This window comes from Crocuta crocuta, unplaced genomic scaffold, assembly GCF_008692635.1.
Source record: "Crocuta crocuta isolate KB4526 unplaced genomic scaffold, BGI_CrCroc_1.0 scaffold24, whole genome shotgun sequence".
In the NCBI taxonomy this organism is placed as follows: domain Eukaryota; kingdom Metazoa; phylum Chordata; class Mammalia; order Carnivora; family Hyaenidae; genus Crocuta; species Crocuta crocuta.
Window position 1 is genome coordinate 3,962,123 of NW_027530974.1, and position 20,995 is coordinate 3,983,117.

At 40.4% G+C, this 20,995-nt stretch overlaps 2 protein-coding genes and 1 pseudogene across 7 annotated transcripts in view; 2 read left to right on the forward strand and 1 right to left on the reverse strand.

Moving 5' to 3' along the window:
* The window catches only part of LYRM4 (LYR motif containing 4), a 124,520-nt gene that overhangs the window by 94,748 nt on the left and 8,777 nt on the right, over window positions 1-20,995 (reverse strand). The window lies entirely within an intron of this gene.
* The window catches only part of FARS2 (phenylalanyl-tRNA synthetase 2, mitochondrial), a 608,095-nt gene that overhangs the window by 11,985 nt on the left and 575,115 nt on the right, over window positions 1-20,995 (forward strand). Inside the window, exons 2-3 of one of the 5 annotated variants that reach the window (XM_077770046.1) lie at window positions 7,642-7,767; window positions 13,245-13,541. The exons of 3 other annotated variants lie outside the window; for them this stretch is intronic. In XM_077770046.1, the coding sequence (XP_077626172.1) occupies window positions 13,478-13,541 (64 nt within the window). In that variant the 5' untranslated portion in view covers window positions 7,642-7,767; window positions 13,245-13,477. The remainder of the gene's footprint in view (window positions 1-7,641; window positions 7,768-13,244; window positions 13,542-20,995) is intronic. One more of the 5 variants, XM_077770045.1, reaches the window with a different exon arrangement.
* LOC144236421 (E3 SUMO-protein ligase PIAS2-like) overlaps window positions 20,388-20,995 on the forward strand; it is a 2,351-nt pseudogene continuing 1,743 nt past the window's right edge.

A 20,995-nucleotide genomic window follows, 5' to 3' on the forward strand; every position in this document is an offset into this window, starting at 1 on the left:
TGATCCTTAAATGAATTCTGGATTAGGACAAAAAAATTAAAAAAGGTATTATAGAACAATTGGAAAAATTTCAAAATGGGCTATATATATTTGACAGTATGGACCAATAAGGTGTGAAAATAGTACTGTGATAATGCAGAAGAATGCCCTTGTTCTAAGAAGGTACGTATTGAAGTATACAGAGGTAGTATTATGCCTGCAACCTATTTTCAAAGAGTTCAGTGGAAAAAAAAAAGGAAAAGCAAATAGGCGATAAAGCAAATGTGGCAAAAAAATTGCCAACATTGGTGGAATTTAGTAAAGGGTAAAATATTCATTCTTTTATATAAACTGTTTAAGTCTAGGTAAAATAGTAATTTTTTTTAAAGAAGAAAACTATGTAGAGGACAATATGTTACTTTTCATTCCAAAGAAACATGCCTGAGATGCTACTTTTAATAGTCAGCCCATAAACTATCCGAGGTTCCTACCATAGGCACTGGGGCAATGTGTACCGAGTAGACCACACACTGGGAAGGGTGAATCATAAGCCTCTTCCATGTTAAATCTGCAAACCTTACACACATGTTATCAGTAAATATCACAGGCATTATAAAATGAAGATAAGGGGCTCCTGGGTGGCTCAGTCGGTTAAAGATCCAACTTCAGCTCAGGTCATGATCTCACGGTCTGTGAGTTCGAGCCCCACGTCCAGCTCTGTGCTGACAACTCAGAGCCTGGAGTGTTCTTTGGATTCTGTGTCTCTCTCTCTCTCACTGCCTCTACCCAGCTCATGCTGTCTCTTTCTCTTTCAAAAATAAGTAAACATTTAAAAAAATAAAATGAAGATAAGAATTTTAACATACAACAAAATACTGATGCCCATCCCCATTAATAAGCTAAGAAATCACTTCCAGCCAAAATGCAGAGTTAAATGAAAGCCTGAGACTTAGAAAAGGCAATGAGTGAGTCTATAACCCACTTCTTCAGAGACACAGTCCATCTCCTTGCTGAGTAGTATACTCCCCATAGGACTTTGTGAATGACTTTTAGTGTGTTATCACTTCTAACTGAAGATGATGAGCGGTGGGGGGTGTGGTGGTTGGGGGTTGGGTGGAGAGAACTGCTGTGACAAGGAGGGACCCAAAGGCAGTGTCTGGCCTTGTCATACAATGATACCCCCACCAGGTGAGCAGAATTAGAAAAGTACAGACTAAGGGCACTTTGCTCTCACCTGCATGAACATGTCCTAGACGTGTTCTGAAAAACCACTCCTCCTCACACACTTTCCCAAATGTGACATGTAGTGAGGGTCTATTAGAAAAAAAGTTAATGCAAACGTTAAAAAAAGTTCTAAGGTCCTAATCATTACTATACGGTGGGGACGATTAGACCTTTGTGCCTCACGTTTTCCTCTTGTTAGAGCAGAGCACAGTGCTTGTGAGGGGCTTGTCCTGGACTCATTGGGAACATGCTTCTGTCCTAAGGGCACTGCTACTCTCTCCTGTGATCACATCAACTCTTCTCAACTGGTGCAGAGTTAAAAGACATCAGATCCATAACAAGCTATCCCTACAATAAGCTAAACCCATAATGTATCCAAAATGTGTTTGAGCATAAAAGCTTAATCCCCATTTGTAATTTGGTCGATATAAAAATAAAAAGTGTAGAGTCCTATAGGCAAAAGTCTAACATGTAAGATCCTTGATGAAGAAAATGAAAGGGCTGATATTATAGAAGAACTTGGAGTGACAGTACACCTTCTCCTCCTGTTAAGCAATAAATACTATTTCAGCATCTCCATATGCTACATGTAATTATTTCCCCATAAAAAATACATTTACAGAATATCTTGATAGCTTTATTAAAAGCAGTTATTTGTGAAGACTATGAAGTTGTAGGTCTTTAGCTGCTCCAACTGGAGAAACATGTGATGGAAGCATAGGGCTCTTGGACTCTTTTTAAAGCAAGTAATCTTTATAGAGAGAGTAGACAAATATGGCCACACAAAGAGATATGATAATGTTAGCAGACAGATTCTGTATGTAGCACCTCTGTTCTTCGCATTTTGGTCTTTGAAAAAGAGGCAGCAGGGAATCTTAGAGAAGAGAAACTGTGGAGGGGGAAACACAGCTTCCCAGCTAGTCAGACGTGCTAAAAAAAGGCAAATTTAAGTTGTTCTCTAATTACATAACAATCTAAATAACGAGACTTCTGTCTGTGGCTGACACAGACAGAAGCAGACAAGGAAAGAAGACTGAAGACCTAGACAACCTCCCTAGGCTGAAAGTGGGAGTCCATAGGTAAAGGCCCTTAGAAAGTCAGATGATAGGATTATAGGTGCCTTAAAAGGAGCTTACTAATCAAAGTCTGCATTTATGGTTTGGTTGACAAAAGTAAGGAAATTGGGAAAATAGACATAATAGCATCAAGGTATTTGCAAATTACATCTAAACAAAAAGAAAAATAGAAATTAATGGTTTATGTTTAATTTCAGGGGCTTTAACAGGAATATGATCTAACAGTTTAAAAGTATGTTAAGCAGGGCATGTGCTTAACCAACAGAATGTGTCTGTGTATATGTACAGATGTGTGTGTGTGTGTGTGTGTGTGTGTGTGTATATAGAGAGAGAGAGACAGAGAGAGAGAGAGGAAGAGAGGGAGAGAGAAAGGGAGAGAGGGAGGGAGATAGATAGATTGATCGATAGATAGATGGGTTTATTTTAAGAAACTGGCTCACCTTATTATGAAGGCTTAGTAGGGGACAGTCTACCAGACTGGAGACCCACAGAGAGTTGCAGTTTGAGTACAAAGGCTATCTGCTAGCAGAACTCCTTCTTGCTCAGTGAGGGTAGGGGGTGGGGATGTGTCAGCTTTTTGTTCTCCTCAGACCTCTGAGTGACTGGATGAGGGCCACTCATACCATAGACGGTACTCTGCTTTACTCAAAGTCCACCCACCTAAATGTTAATCTTACCCAAAAATATCTTTACAGAAATATCTAGAATAACGTTTGACCAAATATTTGGGCAGCTTGCCTTAGCTAAATTAACCATCACAAAACCCTATTTTGGGGCCTGAAAAGAAGTAATTCTGTCATTTAGAAACAGTAAATCAGATCCCAAGGAATGGTTCTAAGGAAGGAAACAACAAACAAACAAACAAACTGCAAGGGCTAGCTAAAATAATAAATCTAAAGTTATGAAATAAGATAAAAAAAAACTCTCAGTAAAGTAGGAATAGAGGTGAGCTTCCTCAACTTGATAAAGAATATCTACATGAAACCTAGAGCTAACATCATACTTAACTGAAAAACTAGAAGCTTTCCCAGTGAGATCAGGAACAAGGCAAGGATGCTCCCCTCTCCACTCTTTTCAACATCATACTGAAGTTCTAGTTAATGGTGTAAGACAAGAAAAAGAAATAAAAGGTAAACATAGCAAGAAGTAAGAAGTTGTGAAGTAACACTACATGTCATATTTTATGTATTGGTTTTCACTCACTACCCTTGATCTTTACCAAAAACCAAGAACAAAACACAAAAAAAAACTAAGAAAAGAGATATCTGTAATTTAGTAGGATCACTGTACTGTCTCCATATAATACTGGAATAATTAACATTCGTAAAGTAATCTTATATTTACAAAATGTTTTCACATTTATCATCTCATTTGATGGTAAACTCTGTATGATAGATAGGGTTGGTATGTTTAGGATTAGTAGTACCAGTCTTCAAATTCAGATCCCTTAACTGCAAATCTTGTGGCTTTTTACACTATTCTATGTAAATTTCTAGAGTATGATCTTCTCTCCTGACAAATAATTAGGTATTACAATATGAACACTGGGCACCTGGGTGGCTTAGTTGGTTAAGTGTCAGACTCTTGATCTCAGCTTAGGTCATGATCTCACGGTTTGCTGGATTGACCCCTGTATATAGGGCTCTGTGCTCACAGCACGGAGTCTGCTTGGGATTTTCTCTCTGCCCCTCCCCCATGTGCACACACTGTCTCTCCCTCAAAATAAATAAAAAAAGTTAAAAAAATATGAATGATTCTTCACTAATGTGAAGTTCTGACTTGTCTCTTCTACCTTCTAAGCATAAACCTCATGATAGGTAAAACTACAGAATCCAGAAAATCATAGAATGCTCTAGAACTATGCTGTCCAATATGGTGGCCACTAGCTACAAGCATGATTTAAATTTAAATGAATTAAAAGCAAAAAATTCAGTTAGTCACAATAGCCACGTTTCAAGTGCTGAGTCAACAGCCACATGTGGCTAGTGGCTACTGTGCTAGGCAGAGCAGACATACAACATTTTTATCAGCAAAGAAAGTTCATAGGAAGACTCAGGCTTAATCCATCTGTCATCCATTTCAGAGTGGAAAGGACCAAGATCTAGAAGTTATTAACATCCCTCTGCAAAGTTAGATTAATTTAATGCAACCAGTGATTAAAATATCAAACAGTGCTAAAACCTATCCAAGATCACACAGCTCAATAGTGGAAAATATAGGTCTCTGAACTCCAATTCACTGTTTTCCATGCTATAGAATAATTTTGCTGGATGAAAACCAACAGATCCACATCTCTTATCAATCCACAGTTAGCAGAAAACTAATTTCTAAGCATTCTTTTAGAACAAACTTACCGACTTTCCTTTTCAATCTTCTAAACTTTCTTCTCTGTTCTCTTTTCCCTAAGCACCTTAGCCATGAATGGAAGAAACACACACAGAAATTCATTGTTCATTAATTCAACACATATTTATTTACTTTGTGCTGAAATTAGCCAGAATTGTTTTCTATTGACTACAACAAAGGATCCTGTCTGCAGATATACCGGGAGGGGGAGGGAGAAAACATAGAGACTATCTCCCAAACTGACATTTGCCTCCAATTAAGAGTCAACTTCATGCTACCAATCTGGGGATTAGAAAATAAATGTTACCTCCTCCAGTAAACTCAAAGCTTTTTGAAGGCCTGCTCATTGCACATTCCTAATAAATCTTGTGGAAGGTTACATATTCAATAGGGTTTTGCCTTTCGGCTAAGAGCAGAGGATGTCAACAGTAAAAAACAGCCACGGTCCTTCTTCTAGCAACACCGGAGACTGGTCAGTATTCACCTCGACTCATGCTAACAGGTACTCCCCTGGTATACTGCTAATGATGAGTATCAGCTTTATAGTCCTTAATTTTAAAATTTCTGTTCTCTGGCAAAATGATGAGGTACTAAGAGTTCTGGGTATAATCTCTAAAATGCTCTGTTCCCTTATCTCCGAAGGAGGTATAAGACCTATCTCATGGACTCAGAGGATTAAAAGCAATGAAACTGTTAACTCCTATAAAATCATCAAGTGTTATCATGATTGTTCTTTAAGCTCTTCAGTAGAGGTGAAAGTATGTCTTAATTTTCCATTCCCATGTGGAAAACTGCTATCTTTATAGTTGAAAATTATCCATAAATGACCACATCAGAAATAAGGAAAATATATGTTTACCCATGCAACTTTAATGTACATTTACATTATATTTATATTTACTTAGAAGTTTTCTACATGTGCTCCTGTGCTACTAAATAATGCACATTATGCACATTACAAAATATATACAAGAATACATTTTAAAAGATGATAAAAATTATGAGAAGTACTATATTTCCTTTTTGTACCTCAAAGGATTGTCCTGCATAATCCTCCCACCTCACCTTGACGATCCAGAGGACGATAGTTTTAAAGTAAAGCACTCTTTGATGTTTTAATCACTGGTTGCATTAAATTAATCTTACTTTGCCGAGGGATGTTAATAAAATTCCATAGTGGCAAGTCCCTCTCACAATGACCTCAGGCAGCCTGTGCCTGGACATCTTCAGGGGTATCAGGGAAAAGGCAGTGGTCACAGTCTCAGAAATGGTTCATCCCAGTTCTGAATGGCTGCTTCAGTGATTCACACAGTATTTCCTTTCTCCATAATACAGAATGTAAGCAGTATGAGGACAGGGGCAGGGACTAGATCTGTATTGCTTATTGCTGTGTCCCAGTATCTAGAACAGTGTCTAGAACATAAAGATTTATAGAATTAATGTATAAATGGTAAGGGGTTTTTTAGAGAACTCTTCCTCGCATCTCATCTGGGTTTATAATGTAATAACACTAATAGTGGCACATATCACACTTATTAAGGGCCTAGTACCATCATCAAAAGCACTTTTCACATATCAACTCATTGAGTCCTCCTGACAACCTTATAAAATAGGAATGTCAAAAGCCCTATCTTAGCTAAGGAAAATGGGACACACAGTGGTCAAGTGACTTGTCCAAGGACAGGGGCTGGGTGAGGGGCTGAGCTGGGATTTGCTGGGACCCATGTGACTCCTAGGTCCATATGTGTAATTGCCCCACAACACTGCCTCTCACTAGGTCAGAGGGCTGGCCCTACGTCTGCTGTCTGCATGCACGGAAGACAGCATCTCATCTCCTTCCTATGAAGGACCTTCAGGCAATGGGAGGACAGAGCACCTGAGCTTTTCATTTTTTTTTTTTTTCCTGAGCCAAACATTCTAGTGTCTTCAGTTGCCTAACAGATGATGTAGATTCAGTTCTTTGACACCTGGGGGTCTCCCTCTCCTTTGGGTTTTGGCCAAGTTTGTCCCTGAAAAGTAAAGAGTCCAGCTGTGGACTCCAAGAGCCATGGGTTTGAGTTCTGGTCTATCTACAAATCACTATTTGACTCTCGGCAAATAACTGCAGCTCACGAAGCCTCAGGTTCTGCTCCTGAGAAATGAGTTGATAAGAATTTCTTCTTTGCACGAGTGCTAACTGTCCTTATGTCCAAATTCCTCCCCCAGGAAGAGGCTTGGCACAGCACATCACTTGCAGGAGAGACGCATTAACATTCATTTGGACAATAATGCTGAACTTTATGGGAACATATTGTACTGGCTTGGGAAATAGCTTTCTTCTCTTTTCACTGGAATGATTTGGCCCTTTAACTTAATTTTATATGGTGACACTGACTCAATTCTGTCTCTTGCTACACAGTTCCTCCTTTCTCATAGGAAAAAAATCATCATAAAAACAATTTATAATATATCAAAATATTGACAGAAACCTTAAACCTTAATGTCTGAAGATATCTGTGGGCATGATTTATTGCAGAAGTTCTACTGTTATAACTTGGCAATTAGGAAATATTGATAAATGCAAACACATTATTGATGCCAATTAAAAAAAGCACAAGATTGATGAGCTTCCCAAAGTGCTTTGACACAAGCAGTTAGAGAGTAATGCTCATCAATACACATCCAACCACTATAAATGCCAAGGGAAATTAGGCTGCCAGGAAACAAGGGGTGCTTTCATATTAAAGGTGGGATTATTCAAACAGATGAGCATCTAGTCAACGGGAATATCTAACAGAACCTCACCTAAAGTCCTATGGAAAAAACAGAATGTTTACTGCTGATTCATGATAAGGTAGGAAAGGAAAGCATTTAAGTGGAGACAAAGAATGTGACACATTGACTTAACTAAAGGGTGGGCCAAGTGCCTGAGTTGGTCAGACCTGATTATATAAGTGATTAGCATACACCAAGCCAGAAGCTGAAGAAAAAGGTAGTTTTTAGGGTAGTATCTCAGAACCTATTCTAATATTCACAGGTACCCTATTTTAGAGGACCTGAAGAGAGTCTCAGATTTATTTTAAATGGATGACATGAGCAATCAAGGCTCTATTCTCCGTTTATAGAGAAGAGGAAGGATTTGAGCTTGGGTTCCCAAGAGAACGTAAGTACTGGGAATTTGCAAAGGAAAATTAGATTAAGTGGAAGGTAATAAAACTCATTAAGTTTTGGTCATGACGGTTTCAACTCCTGATAAAACACCCAAGTGCAAATAGCTACTAGAATGAAGCCAACAATTTACATGAAAGAGAAGTTTCAAGGAATAAGCCATTAGATACGTAAAAAGATTGACTGACTTAGCAGTAAGGAGGTCTATGCTTTTGAGACAGCAGCTGAATTTTAGTAAGGAAGAAGATAGAGTTAAAAAAACATCAACCAACACCTACTATGTGAAAGAACTCTATGAGGCACTATGAAAGGCAAAGCATATTACCCGGTCCATCTGAGAAGTTCATTCTCTTGAAATCAAACTCAGGGAAGGCCACATGGGACAGTGAAAGACAGGATTCTCATCCAGAGCTTTAGATTGTCTGAATTAACCCCTGGCTACCCAATGCACATTGCCAAGCCACTCTCAACTCTTTTATAAACTGTAAAACCAATGGGGGCTTAAACTGGTTCTCATAGAGAACCAGCGTTTAGATACAGAGAAGGACTGGCCCAAGGTTCATATGGACAAGATAAATATATAAAAATTAAAAACAATCTTAACCTTCCCTTGAATGTTCCAAGACCAACTATGTTAACATTAGTTTTCCAATCTCAATCTGAGTGTTTTATGTACAAAAGGTATACACTTCCCACCCACAGGGATGGCTATAAGCAAAGAAGAATAGATAATCACAAGTGTTTTCAAGAATGTGGCAAAATTAACCCTTATATATTGCTGATGGTAATGTATAATGGAGTGCTTACTTTGGGAAACAGGCTGGCATTCCTCAGAAAATTAATCCTAGAGTTACCACGTGACCCAGCAATTCCACTTCTAGGTATATATCCAAGAGAAATGAAAACATGTGTGTACATCACACTTTGCACACAAGTGCTTATACAGCATCACTGATAACAGCAAAGAAGTGGAAATGGCCCAAACGTACATCAATTGATGAGTGGATAGACAAAATGTGGTATAGTCATACAATGCTATTAAAAAGAATCAATACATACTATGAATGGATGAAATGTGCAAACATGATGCTAAATGAAAGAAGCCAGTCACAAAAATAAATTCCATTTATATGAATGTATAGAATAGGTAAATCCATAGAGATATAAAGCAGATTGGTGGCTTCCAAGTGTTGGGGAGAGTGGGTTGGGGAGAAATGGTGCGTATGGCATTTCTTTAAGGGATGATGACAACATTCGGAAAATGACCGTGGTGATAGTCACACAGCTCAATATACCAAAAGCCACTGAATTGTATAGTTTAAATGGCTGAATGTTATGGTATGTGAATTATGTCTCAATGAAGGCATACACTGAATGTTCTAGCAAGTTAAGGAACACATGATCTAATGAAATCAACACAGTACTGGACTTTGGTAGAGAAGGACAGATTGAACTGCCAGATTTCATCAGAGAGTTTCATCAATGGGCTGAATCTTGATCCGTTCTGAGGTGAGAAAAATCAGGATAGGAAATTTTCAGACAACTTCCTGAGAAAAAGTTGGGGTGCGGGCAGGCCAACCTGCCCCAATTTGAGCCCTGATATCTAGTTCCTTTGAGTGCTAGAACATTTGGCCCAGTGCATTAGCATTTGTCACAGGGCTGGTTCCCAAAAGCTGCTGCCCTCTTATGCTTCCACTGGTCTCCTTGCTGTTCCCATGGTGATCTGAGAGTAGATGCTGAGGACAAGTAGCACAGCTGAGGGCTTGCAGACAGATTCAAAACAGACCAAAGCAGGGAGCACACTCCTGTCAATGATCCCAAAAGGCTGAACAAATTTTACAAGTATCTTTCTTGGCATAAGCTCTATTGATCTTCTTTTTCTTCCCATATACTCCCCTTGAAAGGAGAAAAGGTGCATGACTTCCTGAATAATTTCACCTGCGCTTGGAACCTTACTTGGGAATATACCTACTATGAAGGTCCAAGACTGTAGATATTCTTATTGCCAAGGTTTATGGGACAAGCAGAAATGCAGGATGGGTGAGCTACAATTTACATGAGCAGTAAACCCTCAGTTGCACTAAAAAATATCCCTCAAAGAATGTTGAATAACTTCTCCCTGATATGAGGGCTGCATTCCTGAGAAGATGTCTCTGCCATTCTTTTGACATCAAGCCTTGGTATGCTACTTGGTTGTTAAGAATACTGTCTTAACAATATTAACTGAGCCAGGATCGCTCAGTCAGTTAAGCGTCAGATTTCAGCTCAGCTCATGATCTCAAAGTTTGTGAGTTTGAGCCCCGCATTGGCTGTCTGCATTCAACATGGAGCCTATTTCAGATCCTCTGTCTCCCTCCCTCTCTCTCTCTCTGTTCCTCCCCCACTTGTTTGCTTGCTCTCTCTCTCAAAAAATAAGCATTAAAAAAAAAAAGAATAAAACTATCCCTGGGCCAAAGCTTAATTTAGAAATATCCAGAGATCAGTAATACAAAAACCAAAGACCCCAGGTTCTGGAGAAAGAACATGCGCTCTGTGCAGGGTGACAGGTTGGAGGTACCCGATCAGGGGCTCAGTATAAACTGGTTCTCTACCTTGGTTGCACACTGAAATCACCTGGGGAATTTTAACACTGCTGATGCCTCAGTCCCACCCCCAGAGTCTCTAATTCCGCTGGCTTGGAGGGGCCTGGTCACAGGGATTTGTAAAAGCACCCAGGTAGTTCTAATGTACAATCAAGGCTGTCCATTAGCAGAAGCTGCAAAGTCCTGTCTTTGAAGATTCCATAAGAGACCAGGTATGCTTCGGTTCTCCTAATAACACAGTTTAAAATATAAAGTTGAGTTGAATTAAATTCCACGTATACTACAACATATAAGCACAAAATGTGTTAAAACTAAGATTAGAACTTTTATTTTTCTTGGGGAAGCATATCATGATTGTTTTGAGCTTATAGTTTTTCTTTCCAAACATTACAGAGTGCTTAGATAGTAAAAAACTTCACTTGTGTATGGTTTAAAGTATTTGAGGTGTGTGAGTAACATGTGTATTTGATATGGAATGTGCTAGTCTTCATTTACTTTCCTTTTACTACCAAGGAAAGGCTACACGCAATCCAGCAAACCTTGCTACTTGTAAGCCTAAAAGGCCCCTCCTGTGTGCACAAGTGCACACAGAGGCATATACCCCCTACCCTTCCTCCACTGGCCAAAAAGTTTAGTCCTTGGCCTGGAAATAGACCAAAGCCTCAAATGGCCATCAACGGGAGGCCAGGGTTGCAGAGGAGGAGGTTTCATTTGCTCATGCCACAAACCATCCCTTTTCTTTGAGTGAGTCATTTCACTGGTCAGACTTAATTCCCTTTTCAGCCTTCCAGTCAGCTCTGGGTCAGGCCTCTGGCTCACCCCTAAGCTAATGTTTGCCACCTCTGGAGGGAACAATCTGTCTTTCAGATCCCGCCAGCAGTAAAGCTCGAAGAGCTCTGAGGGCTTGGGGTCGCTGCACCTCATTCTCTCTCAAGAATCAGGACCTGAGGTTGAGGGCATGGAGATTCAGGAGTCTTCCCTGGAGACCCACTCCCTGATGTTGAACGCCCACTGGCTTTTAGTTGAAAGGCGTTTCCAAGGCTACATAATTATATCTACAACAAATTTTTATAGAATTCATTTTATTAAAATACAACAAAAGATCCTACTATCCATCAACATGGGATCCCTCAACCACTACTGGCTAAGGAGTCTCCCTCCCTGTAACCCCTCTCCCTGTACTTTGGTTTCCTCACCTGTAAAATAAGGAGAGGTTGCAGAGTAGTCGTAAATGAAATGGTCCATGCCTGCAGCATGTAGCATACAGTAGGAGACAATGAAATGTTAACCACTGCAGTTCCACAGTCAGCGAGTAACCATAACCAGAATTAGTTTTTTAAGTGTTCCATCAACCTCCAGTTACACTCTCTTGGTAATCAGAATTTTCATAGTGGATTTGTTTGTTTAACCTAAGAATCCTGGTGAGAACATGACTGCTTTTGACCTTCCTACATTTTTGGGCACATCTGAATATACATAAAAAGAGTTCTCCCAAAGAGTAAAGGTGCATAAGTCATAATGTATTTGTGTTTATAACATCTGTGTTCCAGAAAGCTCTGGAGAACTAACCAGAGAGACAAGGGGAGCCCAGCTCATTTTGCAGTACTTGGTTCTTGTGTTTGACTACCCACCTGTCATGGGCGGGCTGACTTCCCAGCATTCAATCTCCTCACATATGAAACAGAAGGGATATGAACCTTATGCCATACTAAAAGGCTACCAAAGGAAGATGTAGGAGCGTGCAGACCTAATCAGCAGAGTCTTTTTCACTCAGATGTTTGGACAAGAATGAATTGCTCGAAAAGGCCTCTCCAAAGCAGCTTTGGTTCCCACCCCCCACTCTCTTTATTCCCCCCCAATTCTCCCAGGAGAACATGAATAGACTGTCCTAAGGTTGTATGTATGTCAGGATCATCATCTGCCTCAAAGAGAGAACTATTATAATTGGTTATGGTTCTACTTATTGCTCTATGTTATGGAATAAAATTTCGTTAGCCCAGGTAAGGCTTTTTGCTTTGCTGATAAAGGTTATTCCATAAATAGAGTGAATGACACTGAGCCACTACTAAGATATTCAAGCATATATAATTCAGTCCTTTAGAAGTAAAGCACATAACTCATTCAGTGATACTTTCTAAGCACTATCAGTGTGTAAGGCACTGTGGTTGAGTGTGGGGACAGACAGTCCCTGTCCTCAAGGAGACAAGGATAAAAACCCCTATTAAACCAAGAGACCAAATGTGCAACTCTCATGACTCGTCTACCTCTACGAAGGCATGTGCTCAAACATGTACGCATGAAGTCTGTCAATCAGCTGTCATCAGAAGACAAGTTCCTTGACTACTGACCTCTGCCTCTACTTTGGTAACTCATTCCAATAGACACTTAATAATGCTTATGGATACATACAGATGGTCTGAGATAAATATTGCAGCAACATAAGGAAAACTTCACCCACCTGTTAAGACATACCTTGTTGATCAGGCATTGATGTAACAGTGTATAAGTGTGGATGAGAAGAACACAGTGGAGCCAAATCTTTCTATCTGTATCGTTTGCTCTGCTTGCCAGGCCCATTAAGGGCTCCTGGTTATGCCTTCCAATTTTCTGAATTTGAGGACACCTCTATTTATTCAAATGAAGGCAACCCCAGTTTTCACTTCCAAAAACCAACTAGCCCTACCCTGCTATTTTTATTTTCCTATAGCCTTTCCCTTCACTTCATCATCCAGTAGTCTGCAATGTGATGGAAACATTTAAAATAAGAAAGTAAGATTATGTGGACTGAATTTCCCTTTTGCCCTCCCAGTTCCATTTGGTGGATATGCTTTTATCAGCATGTGATAAATATTTCACACAGAAACTGTCACTTGGAATTTAATCTTCGCAGTTTCACCGAAACCACTGAAAAGCATTTGGGAAAGTCAGACCTACATTACAACAAGTACCATATGCCAAGAGCCTGCAGATTAGTGAAGCCTCAGGAGTCGGCATGGAGGAGACCAGAGAACAGAATTGCCTGGAAGAGGGGCCAGTGGCTGCTCCCTTGCTGCACATGTAGAGATCTGAAACCAAACTGTGACACATCTCCATCATTTCAGCTCTTGAGATTTTAAAAGACATATGGAAAAAAACCAAGCTGGAGTGTGGATGCAGCTACATTCATTGAACACTGACCACGGGCCAGGTATGGTGCTGCATGCTTCATACACAAATTTCTTTGTCTTCTCGCATCTAAACAAGGAGGGAACCAGAGAATGAGTGCCACAGGAAGTCATTTCCCTAAGTTCATAAAGCTAGGGAGCAACAACCATCATCTGAAACCACTCCTGACTCCCCGGTCCCATGCCCTCATGTCTTCTTGTAGGGTAAGAAAATATGAACAGAGTTATTAGCCTTGTTTAGTAGAGTTGGAATTCACCTCATTGGACCAGCTTTTGTTTTCAGCTTATTCTTGCAGAGCTAATAAACATGCTAATTTCCAGAAAGAATTCCTGGCTTCCTCCTAGTAAGAGAGGTAGCCACATACTTAGCCAGAGCAGGATCTTTGAGGGCCCAAGTGCTGGTTACTGAAGGGGTACTCCACTCACTGCTGAGTGGCCTTGCTGATTTCAGAGGGTGTTGGCACAAGTCACCACTCTTTGTATTAACAAACGTTAATACAGTATCAGAAGACTTCCCGTTGGAGGGGCCAACCTGCTTGGGCCAGGAGTCAGAGGCACAGCCTGGGCTAGCACCAGTCCTTCTGAGTTTCAGGCTAAAACTCTTCCTCTGTCTTCCTACCAAGCTATCGTGACTCTCTGAAGCATTAGTGGAGTGCTTACTGTATCTACAATGCCCTGGGAATACCATGGTGGACAAGAAAATAACTCTGTCCCTCTGGAAGGTCAGAGGCTAAGGGGAGACATGATTCACTAACATGCCATTATACTGCCGTGTCATTAATGCTGTGGAGTCCCACTTGTACCTTGGTGGCCCACAGGACAAGATTTGGGCAGGCAAGAAAGGAGGAGGAAAGGCATTCAAAGCCTTCCCATGGGGAGCTGGTGAAGGCAGGGAGCTGGTGAAGGCAGAAAGGTGTTCACTGGGTGTGTGCTGTGTGCCTTGTGCGGTGCTGGACCAACAGCGCCCCCTGCTCGTCCTCCAAGGATCCTGCAATCTGGCTGCAGAGAGACTGAGCTGCACAGGCAGGACATAAAGTAGGACTGTCCACGGGACAGGCTCTGGCAGCACAGAAACAGGCAGGAGCAAGCAGTTTTCCTAACAGATCCTGAAACTGTCCAGAATAGAAGAGAGTGGTTAGTGTCTCGTAGGGAAACATGGATTCAGTTTTAAAACACGTTTAGAAATAAGAAGAATACTTCAGTGTCATAAAAAAACAGACAGCTATGCAGACGACTGTATACCTTAAACAAGAGCTGAGAGTGGAAGAAACAAAGCAAAACACTGAGCTTGGCAATGCTCAGAATCTACTTCAAAGCAAAGGGAACATTTCCTTTTGCCTTTTTTCCTGGTCTCCCCTTTCCCATCCCAGTCTGGCTTGGAGGCCAGTCGGGTTCCAGTGAAGAGAACCTTATTAGTAAGTGAGGTACATACAGTCTGTGAACGCACAGAACAACAGCTCCTGCACACACTTCACAGCCCCCTGACGTCACCACGACCTGGGTAACACTCCTGCCATCACTGGGTATTAAAAGCCAAAGGGTTTTCTCGAATCGGCTCCACTGCTGAGGCTGACAACGAAAAACGAATATTACATAATCCAGCATTACGTAACATAGCTACACCCCCACGCTCAACAAAACATGCGGTCTGTGAGCTCAGGGCAGTTCAAGTTTCTTTTAAAAGTCAATTCAGTAAACAGAGGAGGTCAGTGACATAACTCACCCTTGGTCAAAATCCAACATTCCCAGGTATGTTTCTGGGACCTACCAATCATGACCAATTAGGTTCAGGATCAGAGAATGTCTGGTGTGAGAGAGGCCTCAGAGTCATGGAGCACCCCCCTCCTCACTCCCAGGGGAGCAGTCATAGGAGGACTGCCTGCCCACTGACAGTGGGTGGGAGCAGACCCCCACCTGCTGGCTCCTAGGGCACCCAGCATTCAGTGACTGAGTTTTCATTGAGCTCCAAAGACATGTCCATCTCTGTGTAGGCAATTCTGGAACGCAATCATTTATTAGTGAAATGCAATAACCCACTGAAAGAAAGCCCAAGTCCAGTCTCAACAACGCAGTTAAACTTAGGATTCATAAACAAATTCTTATGCCATCAGAGATCTTAGAAAGCAATGTACCCAATTCCTTACTTTTTACAGATGAGGCCTAAAGGGTCAAGGACTTGCTGGCAATGCTACTGCTAATTTCTGATAGACTGAGGGGAAACCTTTGTGGCTTCTGGTTGGCGCTATTTTCATGGTATTAAGGAGTGGAGATGGGTGGGGAGAAAAGAATTACTTAGGTTGTATGAAGGGGAAATGTTTGAGGAAAAGAAAAAGATTTAAAATACTGATTTAATTGTGCACTATCATTACTGAATAAAACTAAGATTATTACAGTGCCACATCTTAGAGAATTTTTATAGCCTTTTGATTATTTACAATGGACCAATTCATGATATGACAGCCTTAATTACCAGATTGGGGAAGAGAGAAAATTTCTGACGCATCGTTTGGCTTTGGTATTTTAAAAGCAGGGTGAGTACAAAACTAACATTAACTTCAGAATGGTATTCCTTTGCCTTTAGTAGAAAAATGGAATGATGGTGATATTTTAAGAGAAATTAACATGACCAAGGCCAGAGGGCTAGAGAGTAAGTATTAGGATTTCAGTTCAGGTGTATCTTGTTCAAAATCTCTTCTCTTGGCTACCATGCCTATTAGGTCTGCATAAAACAATAGTTTTTAAGACTGAGAGATGTATAATTAGGAGGTTTCTTTCCAACAGCACCAATGAATCTAGCCTTTGTACATATACAGATGAAACACATTGAATTTGTAAAAATCCAACTGCAGACATCAAGTGCTTCTAGAAATGAGTGCATTTTCTCATCCATACACTGGGCGTTGGAGAGCACTGGCTACCTGCCACCAGAGTGGATGTGGTATAGAAACAAACAAATGGGGTGAGCCCCTTGGAGCCCCCTTTCTAGAAGGTCTGACACTGTTCCTTTGTCATCTTGGGAGATCTTCTGCATAAGCATGGCTGAAATTAACTGATTACTTGAAAGGACAACCCCAGCATCGAGGCATCAGAAGCTTTCCAGTGAAGGGCACTTGAGTGACACTGCTTGTCAGGAAAAGCACATTTGGAGCTGCAACCTTCAGATCTACGGGCAAATTCTGAGCAAACACTTTTTAAATAAGGTGGCTGAACTTTAACATTTTCAGACTGTGGTTTCTGTATTTTTTTTCTTTTGAAGGCAGAGAGAGAGAGAGAAAGAGAGAGAGAAAGAGAGACAGGGAGGGAAGGGGGGAGATAGAGTTTTTTGAGAAATGATAAAGGAGATCAGCTCAGAGGGATAAACTATTCATGAGTCTACAGAAAAGAAGCTGTTACCTTCTAATACAAATTCTAAATGAGCAATTAGAAAAGGAAACCTACATCTTGCCTTGTTTTCTCATTTCCCATGTCTTATTTGTCTCTGTAAAGATCAGACCACCCACAATTTGATCTCTCTTTTAAGAACTGGCCAAAAAGTGAGAAGACATGTGGGCCCACATTCTCTTAACTGGGTGTCTTCAGGGAGTTATTCAAACATGCTCAGTCTGAATTTCCTCATCTAACACACGAGAAAACCAGAATTTTTTCTCACAAGGCTGCTGTGAGAAACTGAAACATGTTCCAAGGGCTTAGTTCATAGTGTCAGTGCCTAAAGGGGAGACAGTGAACCACACTGACAACAAGCACACATCATCATCACCAGCAGCAGCAGCAGAAGCAGCAGCACCTTCATCAACATTCATCAATAAAATCATCTCTTTATACATGTGGTAAATTAGGCAAATAAACAGCTACCCCAAGGTCACACAGTAAGCTCCTCTCAGCTTAGATTAACAACTTCCACCTTTTGCCTAGAATACCAACATACTTTCTGCTTCAGAGCTGACGGTATCTACTTCCACTTTAGATGCTTTAGCAACAAAAATAGTTCTTTAGGGAATTCAAGAGTGATCAGCTCTCGTAGGCTCAATGGGAGAAGGATAATAAAGGTTCCCAAATGAAACTCGTGCAAAGCTTTCTATAAATAGTGTTACTGCTGCCTTCTTCATGAGCTCTTCAGCACATGCAAATATGAAAAAGAACAATTGCTGTATATGAAAAATGCAGAAGTGGGATAGGCTTCTTCTAGAAAGAACATGGAATCTTGTTTTGTACATGTCAGCCTTGGAAGAGTCAAGCAAATTTGCTGGGCAGTCTCCAAAGGAGAGGTATTTCTTCCACAGGAATGCCAATTATAGGAATACTATTGCCCCAGACTTGAGGATGTACTGGAATTTCTAGAAAACTCAGACAAATTGGTTTAAATCCTTGTATGAAGAAGTCTTTTTTATAGCTGCGGAGGAACTATATATTGAACAGGCTGAAAAAAAAAAATGTAGGCCAACCTATAAAAGTAATCAACCCTTCTCATTTGACAGGGGTTGGGGAATCTTTCATTCATAATGAAAGAATTCAGATATCCAAAAGATACAGGGTTCACTCAGGGGGCAATTCAGTCATTGCATATAAATTCATGTTGATTTCCTGAGGATTTTTATTGAAGTCCAAGACAAAGTACTTAAATCTCCTTTGCTTCTGACTGCTTTATTAGTTTTTAAATATGTAGATAGATCTTTTGATCTAATCTTAGTTGATCCATATAGGCACAGGGGAAAGTATTGCTGGGATACCCTATCAAAGTCCATATATTTCTGTTCTATTAAATGAACAAATAGGTATGATCTGGATTGAGGAGAAAAGGTTTGTCTCCCAAGAATCAAAGTGAGAGAGAACTTTTACAAAGTTTTGATGGACTTCAAAATTCTATTTCCAACTCTACCTCCAAAAAGCTCATAAAGTCAATTCATAATAATATGGCATAGAGTGGGTGCTTGATAAATATCTAGGGAAAGAAACTGTGGGCATGGAATCACAAAACATACAGTGTCATTTGATTTATCTAACAGATTGCCTTTCATGCAGCTGAGAAGCCAACCAGGGAGCAGGGAAAAGTCAAATCAAGAAGAAACTAGTATTGACACTAAGGCGGGGCTTGAGGAAAGCATTTCAATCCTTTTCTTGCCTATCAAGTTATCATATTATTGCTATTGAATTGCTATTTAATTTTCTTTGAAAGAAAATGTTTTGTTCAGGGATATGCTCTAGTACCAGTGACACATCTTCTATCAGAAAGGGAGGCTAACAGCAGAGGTGTTAGTCATTAATAAAATAATTCAATTTTCTGACTTTCCTTGTAACAGAGAGGTTAGACCAAGAGAAGTTTCTGAAATTTATGATGGTATAAATACAGAGCTGGCTTTCAACTTTGCTTATCTATAGCCTAAACTCTGTTGAGTTAAGATGTTAGTAAAGATTGGTCAAGGAAAGCTAAGCATAGAGTAGTTTACTAAAAAATGTATCAGCAAGCTTCTGCAAGTAAAGAAGGGGACAGATATTTATGTGAAATGTTAGACCATGGAATTTTAGAACTGGAAGTAGCCTTAGAAATCAGAGTATAACCCTTTGATTTTACAGATAAGAAACTGAAGGCCCACAGATATAAAGCCACTTGTTTAAGCTTCAAGTGACTTAAGCCTCCCATGCTTAAATACCAATGTCTGAAGCATTCAATTTTATTTGTCCCAATTAAGAAAAAAATTGATGACTAGCTGTAATTCTTTTGTTGGAGGCAGGGAGAGATATTTTTTATTGTGGAAAAAAAGCACCTTAAAATTAACAATCCTGAATTTTTTTTTTTTTAAAGTAGGCTTCACTCCTAGCATAGAGCCCAATGCTGGGCTTGAGCTCATGACCCTGAGATCAAGACCTGAGCTGAGATCAAGAGTTGGATGCTCAATGGACTGAACTGTCCAGATGCCCCCAGATATCGCTTCTAAGTCCAGTTTTAACCACTACATAGGGCACTGGAATGGATGTTGAAGTGACTGGCAGTGAAAGAAGACAGATTTCGTTCATGAACTTCTCATTTCATGACATGCACACTAAAAATGCTATTGGTGGGCATTTCTCTAGAATGATCATGTAAAGACTAAACCATAAAATAGCAAACAAAAGTAAAAAAAAATTGGTTTCAGAGACTCTCATCTATCACCACCCAAAATGTCAATACACTAGGCAAATTGCTTTTAGTGACTTAAAAATAAAGTAATTGAGTGCAAGCTAAGAAACACTGAAAATGCTTCCTCTCACATAGAAATGCCAGCTATCTGTAAGATCAACCTATTTCCTATTTCTAGTGGCTATATGCAGTCTGTTCTTAACTGCTTACAACTGAAGTTTATTTTTTATTTACTTTTTATGTTTTGAGGAGGGGGGCATGTGAGTGGAATAGGAGGAAAGGGAAAGAAAGAGGGAGAGACAGAGAGGGAAAAATCCTAAGCAGGCTCAATGCCTGGTGCGGAGCCCCACTCCAGGCTCCATCCCATGACCTTGGGATTATGACCTGAGCCGAAATGAAGAGTCATATGCTCCACCGAGTAAGCCACCCAGGTGTCCCTACAACTGCAGTTTCATCATTCTGAGTCTGACATATCCGTTACTTGAACTGTTTCATTCTACAAAGCCCTAACTTGGTGGGGCGTTGCACCCCGCTGGTCAGCTGCAGCCCTGTTGCCAGCTGGGTCCAGCTCAGGACAGAGGTGCCGGTGGGAGGGGTGCTCTGGTGGCAGTGCCCACAGGTGGATGATTTTGAGGAGTTGAGGAGAGGTGCACCATTTCACTTCCCTATCAGCAACGTATGCAGTGATCTAGTTTCTCTGCATCCTCACTTGCCTCTGGTGTTCTCACTGTTTTTCATTTTAGTCATTCTGAATATGGTTTCTCGTTTTAGGGGATCTTAACTACGGTTATTACTAGGCTTTCCTGGACAGAATAAAATGGATGCAAGCATGGTCTCTTGATACGTGTTTCATTTACAGAAGAGTGGCTGTAGCCCTGTGGCTCAGACTAAAATCTGAAAATTGCAGAGATGTGGATACCCACTGACTCTTGAAGCACTTTCTCCTTTATCCGTAATCAAGTCATTGGTTTCGATATGGATGATAGCTCATCACCTGTAGAACCTGACCTGGCCATGCTGGAATCCACGGGTTGCCTTCCACTTCCATCTGCACCCAGATACTTCTCCTGTTGGTTCCGTGCTGCTTCAAGATACTAGGCTCATTGTGAGATGCAGCTGTATCCCTCAGTTCCTCCTGTCCATCCTGATGCACAATTAAAAAAAACTACCCTTTTATGATATCCCTGATGTTCTCATCAAGCCCACGAGTTTAGTTCAAAGCAGTATTCAATCATTTCAGGAGAAGTTTTAATTTTTGTTCTGACACTTCAACAAGTTAGAGAGAGATGCATATCCAGGGATTTTTTTTTTTTTTTTTTTTTTTTTTTTTTTTTTTTTTCCCGTTTTTTTTTTTTTTTTTTT